At 34.6% G+C, this 15413-nt stretch overlaps 1 protein-coding gene across 2 annotated transcripts in view; it reads left to right on the top strand.

Moving 5' to 3' along the window:
• Positions 1-4820: 4820 nt before the first annotated feature.
• CYP2C110 (cytochrome P450 family 2 subfamily C member 110) overlaps positions 4821-15413 on the top strand; it is a 37038-nt gene continuing 26445 nt past the window's right edge. The window contains exons 1-5 of one of the 2 annotated variants that reach the window (XM_070224298.1): positions 4821-5080; positions 6575-6737; positions 6911-7060; positions 13321-13481; positions 14665-14841. In XM_070224298.1, coding sequence (XP_070080399.1) covers positions 4913-5080; positions 6575-6737; positions 6911-7060; positions 13321-13481; positions 14665-14841 — 819 coding nt within the window. In that variant the 5' untranslated portion in view covers positions 4821-4912. The remainder of the gene's footprint in view (positions 5081-6574; positions 6738-6910; positions 7061-13320; positions 13482-14664; positions 14842-15413) is intronic. The other variant, XM_001502162.4, reaches the window with a different exon arrangement.

Here is a 15413-nt window from a genome sequence, read left to right on the forward strand (position 1 = left end):
GCCCACTTTCACCACTCTTGTTTAACATAACATTGGAAGTCCCAGCCAGAGTAATCAGGCAAGAAAAAGAAATAAAGGAGATCCATGTTGGACAAGAAGAAGTGAAACTCTCACTCTTTGCAGACGACATGACTTTATATATAAAAAACCCTAAAGAATCCACTAAAACACTTTTGAGAAATAATCAACATCACTAACTATCAGGGAAATGCAAATCAAAACTACAAGGAGATATCACCCCTTCAGGTCAGAATGGCCACAATTAACGAGACAGGAAGCAACAAGTGTTGGAGAAGATGTGGAGATAAGGGAACCCTCAAACGCTTCTCGTGGGGGTGCACACTGGTGCAGACACTATTGAAAGCAATATGGAGTAGCCTCAGAAAATGAAGAATAGATCTACCATACGATCCAGCTATTCCACTGGTGGGTATTTATCCAAGAAACATGAAAACACAAATGCATAAATATACATGCACCTCTATGTTCATTGCAGCATTATTCACAATAGCCAAGACTTGGAAGCAACCTAGGTGCCCATCAAGGGATGAACGGATAAAGATGTGGTTGTTTGTTTTTTGTTGTTGTTGAGTTGTATGAGTTCTTTATATATTTTGGATATTAACCCCTTGTTGGATATATGATTTGTAAATATTTTCTCTCAGTTGGTGGGTTGCCTTTTGTTTTTGTTGATTGTTTCCTTTGGCTTGCAGAAGCTTTTTAGTCTGATGTAGTCCCATTTGTTTATTTTTTCTTTTGTTTTCCTTGCCTTAGTAGACATGGTGTTTGAAAAGATGCTGCTATGACTGATGTCAAAGAGTGTGCTGCCTATATTTTCTTCTAGGAGCTTTATAGTTTCAGGTCTTACATTCAAGTCTTTAATCCATTTTGAGTTAATGTTTTAGTATAGTGCAAGAAAATCTACTTTCACTCTTTGCATGGGGCTGTCAAGTTTTCCCCACACCATTTATTAAAGAGACTTTCTTTTATCCATTTTATGTTCTTGGCTCTTTTGTCGAAGATTAGCTGTCCATAGATGTGTGCTTTTATTTCCGGGCTTTCAATTCTGTCCCACTGATCTGTGTTTCTGTTTTTGTACCAATCTCATGCTTTTTTGATTGGTATAGCTTTGTAGTATGTTTTTAAGTCAGATATTGTGATGTCTCCAGCTTTATTCTTTGTTTTTCAGGGTTGCTTTGGCTTTCAAGGTCTTTTGTTGTGCCACATAATTTTTAACATTCTTTGTTCCATTTCTGTGAAGAATATTTTTGGGATTCTGATTGAGATTGCATTGAATCTGTAGATTGCTTTAAGGAATATGGACATCTTAAACTATGTATATTCTTCCAATCCATGTGCATGGAATATCTTTCCATTTCTTTATGTCTTCATCAAATTCTTTCAATAATGTCTTATGCTTTTCAGTATATAGGTCTTTCACCTCTTTGGTTAAGTTTATTCCTAGATATTTTACTCTTTATGTTATGATTGCAAATGGGATTACATTCTTGAATTCTCTTTCTACTAGTTTGTTATTACTGTATAGAAATGCAATTGATTTTTGTAAGCTGACTTTGTACACTGCAAACTTGCTGTAGTTGATTATTTTATAATAGCTTCTGATGGATTTTTCAGGGTTTTCTATATATATATAATCATGTCATTTGCAAATAGCAAGAGTTTCATTACTTCCTTTCCAGTTTGGATTCCTTTTTCTTGTGTAATTGCTCTGGTCAAAACATCCAGTACTGTGTTGAATAGGAGTGGGGAGAGTGGGCACCTGTTCCTGTTTCTAGAGTGGTGGAGTTTAGCTTTTCACTGTTAAGTCTGATATTGGCTATGGGTTTATCATATTTGGCCTTTAATATATGATGTATTTTCCTTCTATACCCACTTTATTGAGAATTTTTATCATAATGGGATGTTGAATCTTGTCAAATGCTTGCTCTGCATCTATTAAGAGGATCATGTGATTTTTATTCCTCATTCTGTTAATGTGGTGTATCACATTGATTGATTCGCAGATGTTAAACCTTCCATGTGCCCCTGGTGTAAATCCCACTTGATCATGGTGTATGATCCTATTAATGTATTGCTTTATTCAGTATGCCAAATTTTGTTGAGGATTTTTGTATCTATGTTTATCAATGATATTGGCCTGTAATTCTCATTAATTTTGTTGTCCTTGTCTGGTTTTGCTATCAGAGTAATGACCTCATAGAATGAGTTAGGAAGGGTTCAGTCTTTCTCAATCTTTTCGAATAGTTTCAGGAGGATAGACATTAAATCTTGATTGAATATGTGGTAGAATTCTCCGGAGAAGCCATCTCATCCTGGACATTTTTTTCGGTGGGAGGTTGATTACTGTTTCAATCTCTACTTGTGATTGGTCTACTCAGATTCTCTATTCCTTCTTTATTCAGTTTTGGGAGGTTGCAAGAATCTAAGAATTTATCCATTTCTTCTAGTATGTACAATTTGTGGACATATGGTTTTTCACTGTGATTCTTTTTTTTTCACTTATTTTTTTCACTTATGATTCTTTGTATTTCTGCAGTATCTATTGTAGTTTCTTCTCTTTCATTATTTATTTATTTATTTATTTTGCTTGAGACTTCTCTCTTTTTTCTGGTAAAAATCTGGCTAAGGGTTTGTCAATTTTGTTTACCTTATCAAAGAATCCAATCTTACTTTCCTTGATATTTCTATTGTTTTTTAGTCTCCATTTCATTTATTTCTGTTCTAATTTTTATTATTTCACTCCTTCTGCTGACTTTGGGCTTTGTTTATTCTTCTTTTTCTTCTTCTCTTAGAACTAGATTACTTATTAGGTGTTGTGTAAGATTTCTTATTTGAGATTTGTCTTGTTTGTTGTAGTGGGCCTCTACTGCTATGGATTTCCCTCTTAGAACATGTTTTGTTGTTTCCCATAAAAGTTTGTATGTTATAGTTTCATTTCTGTTTGTCTCCCGGTATTTTTCAATTTCTCCTTTGGTTTCTTCATTGATTCAATGGTTGCTCATTAACACGTTGTTTGTCTCCACATATTTGTGACTTTCCCAGCTTTTCTCTTGTAGTTGATTTGCAGTTTCATAGCATTATGGTCAGAAAAGATGCTTGATATGATTTCAATCTTCTTAAGTTTATTGAGGCTTGCCTGGTTTCCCAGCATATGGTATATCTTTGAGAATGTTCTACGTGCACTTGTGAAGAGTGTTTATTCTGTTGTTTGGGGATGAAATGCTCTCTGTATCTATCAAGTCCATATGATCAAATTATTTAAATCCGCTATTTCCTTGTTGACTTTCTGTCTGGATGATCTACCCATTTATGGAAGAGGGGTGTTGGGGTCCCCTATTATTACTGTGTCCTGTTAATTTCTCCCTTTGGTTTGTTACTAGTCACTTTATATACTTTGGTGCTCCTGTGTTAGGTACATACATGTGCAAACGTCTACAAAGCTTTGAGCAAGGAGATAAATAGATAGACAAAAATCACAAAACTGTAGGTCTTTTTCAGAACAGGAGGAAATAATTATAACTTAAAAATAAAGGGAAGGAAAACATATAAAGTAACTATAAACATTTCAATTTAGTCACAAACTTATGACACAAAACAGAATAATTTGTAACAACAATGACTAAGAAGGGGAAGAGGTAGGAGATAGGACCTGCTTAGGCTAATGGAGATAAGAGGCTATTAGAAAAGGGACTACCTCATCTATGAGATCTTTTATACAAACCTCAAGGTAACCACTGACAAAAATCAGAGCAGGGCCACAATTCAGAAAAAAAAGAAAACTGAGAAAACCTCCAAAACAAAAGGATATTCAGACATGCAAAGGATGAGAAGCAATGAAAAAGTAGAACAACCAGAAAACAAGGGATAACATGGCGGTACTAAGCCCTCATATATCAATAACACTCTAAATGTAAACAGACACAGAACAGCTGGATATATTAAAAAACAAGATCCAACAATATGCTGCCTCCAAGAAACACATCTCTGTTCTAAAGATAAACATAGTCTCAGAGTGAAGTGATGGAAGATGATACTCCAAACAAATGGCATACAAAAGAAAGCAGGTATTGCTACACTTATATCAGACAAAGTAGACTTCAAGATAAAAAGGACAATGAGAGATGAAGAGGGACAGTATATAATGATGAAAAGGACTTCCCTTTAGTCATTTTAAAAATAAAATATAATAAACTCTTTTCTCCTGTGATTGTTAGGGGGTTAATGATAAAAGCTGTGTTTATTTCCTCAGTTATTTACTTGATATAGATATCTATCTGTCTATCATCTATCTATCTATCTATCTATCTATCTATCTATACGTATGGTCATTCGAGAACTGAATTATGGTAGCTATTTTGTTTGAGTGGCTATAATGTTAGCACAGTGCATTAAAATATTTAAAAGCTTTCCATTTTCAAGGAGAAAGTATCTTAGTGTTTGATAAAACATTAAAAGATGAACATTTTTACATATAAGAGATGGAACATGCTGATTTCCCCTGAAGTCATAAATTTCCAACTGGTCATCACTCTGAGAATCCAGAATGTTTAGAAATATTTTGGAAGAAATCATTTACTTCAGTGATTCTTATCTTGGCTGAACTTGAAAGTACCTGAGGATTTTGTTTCTTTGTATTTTGATTACAACTTCCTGGCCCTATCCCAGTACAACTAAACCAGAATTTCAAGGATAAGAGATTGGAGAGAAGAGTAAGGCTAAAGAACACTTTGTTTTATCTTTATCAGTGGGCCAAAAGTCCACTCAGAAGAGATTAGAGTTGATTTACCTGGTTGATTGGTCACTTTATATGTCAGAGGCAGATATTGAATTGGCAACAAGTGTTATAAAAGCTTTGGATTTCAGGTCACAGTTGTCTAAGTAAAAAGAGACCATGGATCTGGTTGTGTTCCTGGGGCTCTGTCTCTCCTGCTTGCTTCTCCTTTCACTCTGGAAACGGAGATCCAGGAAAGGGAAGCTCCCACCTGGTCCCACTCCTCTCCCTATTATTGGAAATATCCTGCAGTTAGATGTTAAGAACATCAGCAAATCCTTAAGCAAAGTACGTATGTTTTAAGTTGGCTATGGCTTACAAAAAGTAAGTAAATTAATCTTTACTATTAAATAAAATGTATTCCCGGTGGCAAATGATTAAAATAGATCATTGTACAGAAAATACTCACTCTGGTGGGCTGGGTCGTGGCTGAGTGGTTAAGTTAGCACACTCCACTTTGGCGGCATGGGGTTTTGCCAGTACAAATCCTGGATTTGGAGCTACCACTGCTGGTCAGGCCATGCTGAGAAGGCATCCTACATAGCACAACCAGAATGACCTACAGCTAGAATATACAACTAGGTACTGGGGACTTCAGGGAGAAGAAGAAAAAAAAAGATTCCAGGCTCTGAACTCAGACAGTCTGGAATTTCATATTTAAAAAAAAAAAATACTCTGCATTTCCATGTTTTCATTGTTTGTTTTTTAGTTTGTTCTTGTCAGATAGTGGAATGAAGTGTTGCATTTTGGAGGAAGAGAAACATTTAAATTATCATAAGATAGACTCATAAAGTGGAAAAGTCTGTAGTGCTGCTGCTTGAAATTGTTTCATAGTCATTCATTGTGATTTTTATGCCTTCAGGCAAAAAGAGATTACAGATTTTATTCAAGATGTTACTTTCTTTACAAGCTATGGGTTTTGTTCATATTAGTTGTGAAAATTAAACTTCTCTGAAGAAGAAAATTATGTCTAATGTCAAGAAATAGCTATGGGCTCAGGATCAGCAATCTCGAGTGAAAGAAATAATCATTGAGGATCCACTGGGTGGTAACAGAGTCCTTTTGGATTCTGCACAAAGTTGCTGTCTATACCCTATGAATGATGCAGGATAGAAGAAATTGTTCTTCCATGAGACGCTGCATGTTCTGGCACTGCCTCTGTAATGCTTTCTCTCCTTCTGTATTAGCAATATCAGTGGTTTCAAACTGGAGTAGGTGTTAGACCATCTGGGTTCATTAAAAAAAAAAAACAGATTTCTAGTATTCATTACAGGGCTACTAAATCAAAATTCCCATGAGAAGAATTCCACAAGTGATCCTGAAGCAATCAGCCTCATATTGTTCCAAAGATGGGAGGCATTGTGGACTGATAAATTGCTCAAGCATCAGATGTTGACAAAACATAAGTTCAAATTTGGATCTTTTATTTATTAGCCATCATGCACTGCAAAAGAATTTGTAATTCTTTGTCTTCAATTTCTTTATTTGCAAAACAGGGCAAATAAACTTGCTGAATGTGTTGATGTGAGGATTATATTTAATATGTGTGCCAATTGCCCAGGTCATTCCATGGCACATTGTAGGCCATCCATATGTGGCAGCTATAATAATCATCATATTTATGAATAAAATTCAGAAGTACTTAGAGCAATGATGACAATAAAAATATAAAATGCATCATGATAATATCAGTCTGAATCGTACAAATTATAGACTAAATTGTGACTTCTTTTGCTAAGAATATTTTGCTAAGAATATTTGAATTATCTTTCCGCTTTCCAGCTCTCAAAACTCTATGGCCCTGTGTTCACTGTGTATTTGGGCTTGAAGCCCACTGTGGTGCTGCATGGATATGAAGCAGTGAAGGAAGCCCTGATTGATCTGGGAGAGGAGTTTTCTGGAAGAGGCAGTGTCCCACTTCTTGAAAGATCTAATAAAGGATACGGTAGGTGTGTGTGTGCAAGTTCAGCATTGGTAATGGCAATGAGAAGATAAAAAACAGAGACTTAAAGAGCTCCTTAATTGAGTTTAGCCCATCCACAAGCCTACCACGTGTCGTGTCAGTTTCCTCTTCGTTACTGAGAACCTCCCTTACAGTTTCTGTTTACCCTCTGATAGGATTAGTGTTCAGCAGTGGAAAGAGATGGAAGGAGATCCGGCGCTTTTCCCTCATGACCCTGAGGAATTTTGGCATGGGAAAGAGGAGCATTGAAGAATGTGTTCAACAGGAAGCCCACTGCCTTGTGGAGGAGTTGAGAAAAACCAATGGTGAGTGATTCTATACTCTGTAAGTCTGACATTAACAGGCTGTTCTCTTTTCCAATAACATCCTTGAAAGTACTTTAGGAGTGGACAAATCTTTCATGTGGGTCATGGCTACCAGCCCTCAGGTGCAAAAAGAAGGGTGTGAAGCAGAAAGCCAAGGAAGCTCCAGTGTATGTCTGCTTGTTGTGTGTGTACACTCATGATTGTGCATACAGTCTGGGTATACAAGTTCATTTAATCTTATTCTGTCCCAGCTTTATTTGTTTATTGTCAAATCATTATATTACAAAAGTAGAAAGTTGAGTCTAATTTTTTAAAAGTTAAAGAGTATTGTTTGTCCCATAGAGTAATCATGGGTTACTTCTTCCAGAACATCTTGCCAGGGAACACTTGTCAAGCGTAAGTAACCTTTCATACACTTATGTTGCTGAACCAAGTGACATGTGCTCTCACTTAATTGGACTGTGTTTGTGCCATCATCCCCACTGACAAGCCTGAGGGTTTTTTTGCAATGTCCCTTCCTACAGTTCCCATCAATAATGTTGCTGTATATGATTTTTAATTAAACATACGGTTTTAATTGTTGTGGCATATCTTTGTGCAATTCTCCTCAATTATAATTTTCATATAAAAAGCATGATTTAAAAACTCTCAGCATGAATTCTCATATTACCCACTTCTTAACATATTGAGTTACATATTTCATGAATGTATATGCTACAGCATAATTCTGCAAAACACACAAGTGCCAAGTAGTATAATTATTTAACTAGACTTCAACTATTATTAATCCCCCTCCCTAACTATAATTGGCTCTGTTTTTGGTTTTGCTTATTTTCCTCCCTCTTTTATTGGATTTTGGATTAAAACTAAATGGTAATTATTTACCTCCCACTACCAACTCTAGTAACCTGTGAAGTGCTTTTCAGAATGACTCTGATTTTCCGTTTGGATTCCCAGTTGCCCTGTTTTAAAATTTATCTCCAAATGAAATGAAAGCACAGACTGAAAATTTGATTTTACATGTGGCTCTGTCTCTATAAATCTATGTGAATCCATCTCACACACATATCTTCTAGGTGTTGCAAATTACTGTACACCTCCTTAGCTAAAATAAAGCTCTTTTTCTGAAAGTTTAGAACGCTGGAATGTGTAAAGGAGCCTGGCATAGAAACAGATAACTCAATAGGTCTCCTATTATTCAATGCCCTGTTGTTTCTTCACATTATTTGTGATTCAAGTCACCTTTAATTAAATCTACAAAAGTGAGTTTGGGAGGATTTTGCATATAAAGTTTATTGGTCATTTTATTACAATTTCATTTTACAGATCACCACCAAGAAGAAGACCTTTCCTCTACTTTAATTTCTTTACCTACAAAATGATAGAATTAATAAAATGATGGTAAACTTGAAAATTTACTAAAATACACTATTCTGTTGATGACTATGCAGAATAATATCTCAGAGGTCCACAAGAGAGTGGTTTTGCACAAATAAATTAAATTTGGGAACTAATTGGAGACAGTGGATTCTGCTTCCTAATGTAGAAAATTATTTTTGTTTTCTATATATGAAATGAAGAAATAAAAGGACTCCATTTATCAATTTAAACTCTTTTGTTTGCCTTACCTGGGATTCAGTTTTAAATTAAAATTTCTCATTTTAATTTTATTTAAAGCAAATAAATCTAACATTAATTTTTAAAAATTATTTTATTGAGGATTCATTGGATGTAATGTTGTATAAATATCAGGAGTATATTATTATATTTCAGTTTTTTATGAACTACAATGTGTTCACCATCAACAGTCTAGCTGTTATCCATGACCATACATATGTACCCCTTTACCTCTCTTGCCCTCCCCTAACCCCCTTTTCCTCTGGAAAGCACTAATCTGTACTCCTTTATCTATGTTTTTGTTTATCTTCTACATATGAGTGAAATCACATGATATTGGTCTTTCTCTGTCTGACTTATTTTGCTTAACATAATACCCTTCAGATCCATCCATGTTGTCACAAATGGCACAATTTTTCCTTTTTGATGTCTGAGTAGTATTCCATTATATATATATACACACACATCTTCTTTATCCATTCATATACTGATGGGCACCTGGGTTGCTTCTAAGTCTTGGCTATTGTAAATAATGCTATGATGAACATAGGGGTGCATAAATAATTTTGAGTTATAGATTCTTTTGGATAAATTACCCAGTAATGGAAAAACTGGATGATATAGTATTCTTATTTTTTTTCCAGGCCAATTGCTGTGTAATCCTTATTTTTTTTCAGTTACTTTATTGATGTCATAATGGTTTACAACATTGTGAAATTTCAGGTGTACGTAATTATTTATCGCTTTCTTTATAGACTGCACCCTGCTCACCATCAGTAATCTAATTTTTATCTGTCACCATATATATGTACTCCTTTACCCCTTTTGCCCAACCCCCTTCTCCTCTGTTAATCATTGATCTGTTCTCTTTATCCATGTTTATTCAGCTTCCACATGTGAGTGAAATCATGCAGTATTTATGTTTCTATGTCTGGCTTATTTTGCCTAACATCATACCCTCAAAGTCCATCCATGTTTTTGCAAATGAGACTATTCTATTTTTTATGGCTGAGTAGTATTCCATTGTGTATATATACCACATCTCCCCTATCCATTCATCCATAGGAGGGCCCTTGGGTTGCTTCTACATCTGGGCTATTGTGAGTAATGTTGCAATGAACATAGGGGTGCATAAATACTTTCAATTGTTGATTTCAAATACTTTGGATAAATACCCAGTAGTATGATAGCTGGATTGTATGATATTTCTAATTTTAATTTTTTGAGAAATCTCCCTACTGTTTTCCATAGTAGCTGCATCAGTTTGCATTCCCACCAGGAGTATATGAGGGTTCCCTTTTCTCCATATCCTCTAAAAAGCTTGATATTTCTCATCTTGTAAATTATGGCCACTCTGATGAGTATAAGGTGCTATCTAATTATAGGGGTTTTTTCGTTTTTTGAGAAAGATTAGCCCTGAGCTAACTGCTGCCAATCCTCCTCTTTTTGCTGAGGAAGACTGGCCCAGAGCTAACATCCGTACCCATCTTCCTCTACTTTATATGAGGGATGCCTACCACAGCATGGTGTGCCAAGTGGTGCCATGTCCACACCCAGGATCTGAACCGATGAACCCCGCTCCGCCGAAGCAGAATGTGGGAACTTAACCGCTGTGCCACCCGACCGACCCCTAATTATAGTTTTGATTTGCATATCCCTAATAATTAGTGACGTTGAACATCTTTTCACATGCCTTATGGCCATCTGTGTGTCTTCTTTGGAACAAAGTCTGTTCATACCCTCTACCCATTTTTGATCAGGTGTTCATTTTTTTGTTGTTGAGTTGTATGAGTTCTTTACATATTTTGGATACTAATCACTTGTTGTATATATTTTCAAATATTTTCTTCCACTAGTGGGTTGTTTTTTCATTTTTTTGATGGTTTCTTTTCCTTGCAGAAGTTTTCTAATCTGCTGTACTCCCATTTGTTTATTCTTTCTTTTGTCTCCCTTGTCTAAGCAGACAATATATTTGCTAAGACCTATGTCAAATAGTATACTATCTATATTTTCTTCTAGGATTTTTGTGGTTTCATGTCTTATATTCAAGTCTTTAATCCATTTTCAGTCAATTTTTATTTATGATATAGGATAATGGTCTACTTTCATTCTTTTGTATGAGGCTGTCCAGTTTTCCCAACACCACTTATAAGAGAGACGTTCCTTTCTCCATTGTATGTTCTTTGCTCCTTTTTCAGACATTAGTATCCATAAATGTGTGGTTTTATTTCTGAGCTTTCAATTCTATTCCATTGATTTTTGACTGTCATGTAGCAGTACCACACTGTCTTGATTACTATAGTTTTGTAGTATATTTTGAATTCAGGGAGTGTGATACCTCCAAATTTGTTCTTTTTTCTCAAGATTGCTTTAGCTATTCAGAGTCTTTTGTTGTTTTATATAAATTTCAGTATTCTTTGTTCTGTTTCCATGAAAAATGTCATTGGGGTTGTGATTGGGATTGCATTACATTTGTAGATGTCTTTAGGTAATATGGACATTTTAGCTATGTTTATTCTTCCAATCTATGAGCACAAAAAATCTTTCCATTACTTCATGTCTTCTTTGATTTCTTTCAATAATGTTTTACTGTTTTCAGTGTGTAGGCCTTTCACCTCTTTGGTTAAATTTATTCCTAGGTATTTTATTCTTTTTGTTGCTATTGTAAATGTGATTGTATACTTGATTTCTGTTTCTTTCTGTTAGTTTGTTGTTAGTGTATAGAAATGAAATTTATTTTTTATGTGGACTTTGTACCCTGAAACTCGACAGTATTTATTTCTAGTAATATTTTGGCGGCTTCTTTAGGGTTTTCTATATATAGAATCATGTCATCTGCAAGTAGTGACAGTTTTACTTCTTCCTTTACTATTTGGATCCTTTTACTTGTTTTGCTTTTCCACTTGTTCTTTCTGAAACTTCCAGTACTATGTTGAATAGGAGTGGATAGAGTTGGCATCCTTGTCTTGTTCCTGTTCTCAGAAGAATAGCTTTCAGTTTTCCACCATTGAGTATGATGTTGGCTGTGAGTTTGTCATATATGGCCATTATTATGTTGAGGTACTTTCCTTATATACTCATTTTATTGAGAGTTCTTTACCATAAGTGAATGCTGTATCTTATTAAATGCTTTCTCTTCATCTGTTGAGATTACCATGTGATTTTTATTGTTCATTTTGTTAATGTGATATATCACATTGACTGATATGTGGATATTGAACCATCCCTGCATCCCTGGATTAAATCCTACTTAATAGTGATATATGATCCTTTTTAATGTATTGTTGGATTAAATTAGTTAATATGTCGTTCAGGACTTTTGCATCTATGTGTTGTGTTGTCTTTGTCTTGTTTTGGTATTAGGGTAATGGTGGCCTCATAGAATGAGTTAGGAAACTTCCCCTCCTCTTAAATTTTTTGCAAGAGTTTGAGAGGGATAGTTATTAAGCTTTTTTTGGATGTTTGGTAGCACTCACTGAGGAAGCCCCCTGGTACTGAACTTTTGGTTTTGGAGAAGTGTTTGATTAATGTTTCAATCCCTTTGACTGTGATTAGTCTATTCAGATTTTCTATTTCTTCTTGATTTTTGGAGAGGTTGTATGATTCTAAGAATTTATCCGTTTCTTCTATGTTACCCAGTTTGTTGGCATATGGCTTTTATTAGTATTCTCTTATAATCCTTTGTATTTCTGTGATGTCTGTTGTAATTTCTCCTCTTTTATTTTTGATGTTATTTATCAGAGTCTTCTCTCTTTTTTCTTAGTGAGTCTGGTTAAGGGTCTGTCAATTCTGTTTATCCTTTCAAAGTACCAGCTCTTAGTTTTATCGTTCATTTTTATTGTTTTTGTCTCTATTTCATTAATTTCTGCTCTGATTTTTATTATTTCCTTCCTTCTACCTACTTTAGGCTTCATTCTTTTCTGTGTTCTTTTAAGTATAGTGTAAGATTATTTGAGACTTTTATTTTCATTGAGGTTTTTATTGTTCTTGTATTTTAATTTTTTCAAAGAAATTATTAGTACATTCTCCATTTTTACATATGTTCCTTCAAATATACAAATTCACTCCTAATCTCTGTCTCTTTAGTCATCCCTTCTACTGTTGTATAAACAGTTCTTTCTACTATTCATTAAATACAAAAATTTGGAAGTCTCTAACAATTTTTTCTTCCTTTGTCAGTCCTTAATTGTTTATAGGCTTTAAAGATAGATGTATTCTGCACTGATATATTATTTGGTGTCTCAAAAAGAGGCCTCTTTGAATGTATTCTATATCCCTCCAAAATAAGAGGTACCTTGGGTTAGAATGATGTTAAAAAAGGTGGAGATATGAATAGAATATTGGGGAAACCATTATTTAACTAGCTAGGATATAATGGTCAACTCAGGCTTAACATAAAAGTGATATGTTGATTTTATGCATGATGAATTTTTCTTGTTACAGGAAGATGTTGTTTTAAAGTTTCTGAAATTAATTTTCTCTGATACCTCAAAGACAAACACTTTTATTTATATATATATATATAATGTATATGTATATATATATATATATATATAATGTATATGTATATATATATATATATAATGTATATGTATATATATATATAACGTAATGTTATTATTTAAATGTTTCCATTTCTTTAGCTTCACCTTGCGATCCCATTTTTATCCTGGGCTGTGCTCCCTGCAATGTGATCTGCTCCATTATTTTCCAGAATCATTTTGATTACACAGATCAGAATCTTCTTAGCTTGCTCAAATTAATGAATGAAAACGTCAATATTCTGAACTCCCCATGGGTACAGGTGAGAATACATCCTTTATTTCTGAAAAACCAGTGATACTCTTTTCTCTGGCAAGGCCTAAATTCCATATGGACTAAACTGTGAAGTGAATGTTTGAATAGGACAGTCCTACACAGAGCTTAGTGTTATGGAGCAAACTTCTGGGAAAGATGGCCAAGTTCTTTATTTTACACACAAGAAAATAAATGCCCAAATACAGTTCTTGAATTCAAGTCCATTTGCTCCCTGTCCAGTGGTTTTTCCACTAAATTTCAAAGCCAAGTTCCCATAAATTGTTTTAATGATTGTCCAAAAAGTACAGCTATAGCAATCAATGGGCATCCAAGCCCTTGCTGAAAGGCTTCTGCTACCCAGAAGTATTGCCTTCCAATCGATACGTTAAGGCATCCTCATCACATTACTTGGCAGAAATATCCCAATTAGGGTGTCAAGGAGGGAGAATATTTGGGAATACAGATGCTGCTGAGAAACTCTGAAGAGGGAGAGGATGTTTGATGCTTCAGCTGGGATCCTTGTTGATGAGATAACTAGGTTAGGAATGACAAAATGATTGAGTTTTATGGTGTATGAACCCTAAACAAACACAATTTCACCCAATGCTGAGCTGGCATGTGCTGTAATCTGTTTAAAAGATAATTGTTTGATTTTAGAGAAGTCACTTAACTGCTCTTGTACACAGTTATTTTATGCATAAAATGGATTTCATGGTATTTGAAAGACCCTCTCTATTCTAAAACATTGATTCTGTTTGTGAGTCTGCTTGATACAAGTGAGAAACAGTAAATACTAGCTGATGCTTCTTGTCAGGTTACTCAAACTCCCTTAACCTTCGTTCTCATCTACAAATTGGGAATCATAGGAATTCATGCCACTCTATATTTCCAGGTTGTAGGAAAGTGTTGATGTAAAATAATGAGAGATTTGATATAAATATGTTTAAAAAAATTTTTAATAATGATATGCGTGTAGGAAATGATTAGCATCTTTATCCTCTGGTCATAGTTCTCTCCCTGAAATCTTTGTAAGCATAGGGAATTACAATATATGTGCAGTGAAAATTCCTTCCTAAAGATAGGCACCGTATTTTATTGATTTTTATACTAAAAATTTCTAACCAGGACTTTGCATATGATATACATGTCTTCTTTAACTTTTTCTTATTTAATAATTTTTTCTCTTTCAGGTCTGCAATATTTTCCCTGTTTTCATGGATTATTTCCCAGGGATTCAAAACAAATACTTAAAAAATTCTGATAACATAAAAAGTTATCTTTTGGAGAAAATAAAAGAACACCAAGAATCCCTAGACATTAACAATCCTCGGGACTTCATTGACCATTTTCTGATCAAAGTGAAACAGGTAATAAAAGCTCAATTATTTGATTGTTTGTGCACTTTGTGGTTCATTAATGAATTCTGTAGTTACTAGAGATGTTTACATGGTCAGGCAGGAAATGCTTGGCAACCACTTTCAGTACTTATTGTGAGGATGGATCCGAACTAAGCATCAGGGGAAATTCAAAATTGAATTATTAAATGACTAGAACACATGGACCGTGTCCTTGGGTGCTAATAGTATTCTTGAGGAAGGACAGGATGTGCAACTCAGGTGAAATGGATAATTACAAAAAAGTTACAAAATACAAAATGTTGAGCCATAAAATGAAGATGGAAATGATCATTTGTACTCAGTGTATGGAAGAATGAGAAGGAAGACTTGACCAAGGTGGGCTTCCTGAATATTCTGAGGTTTGAGTAGATCTTGAAATTTTTTCAGTGAAGGGTAAGGGAGGGAATTTCAGGTGGGTTGAATGATGAATGCAGATGTTCAAAGGTGTGATTTGGCAGAAAAGATTAGTTAGGTTAAAAAGCAAACCTTTAACTGAGAGTAACCAAACAGGAATTTGGACAGATAAAGAGTTGGAAGTTGGT

The sequence above is a fragment of the Equus caballus genome, chromosome 1 (genome assembly GCF_041296265.1).
Source record: "Equus caballus isolate H_3958 breed thoroughbred chromosome 1, TB-T2T, whole genome shotgun sequence".
Taxonomy (NCBI): Eukaryota; Metazoa; Chordata; class Mammalia; order Perissodactyla; family Equidae; genus Equus; species Equus caballus.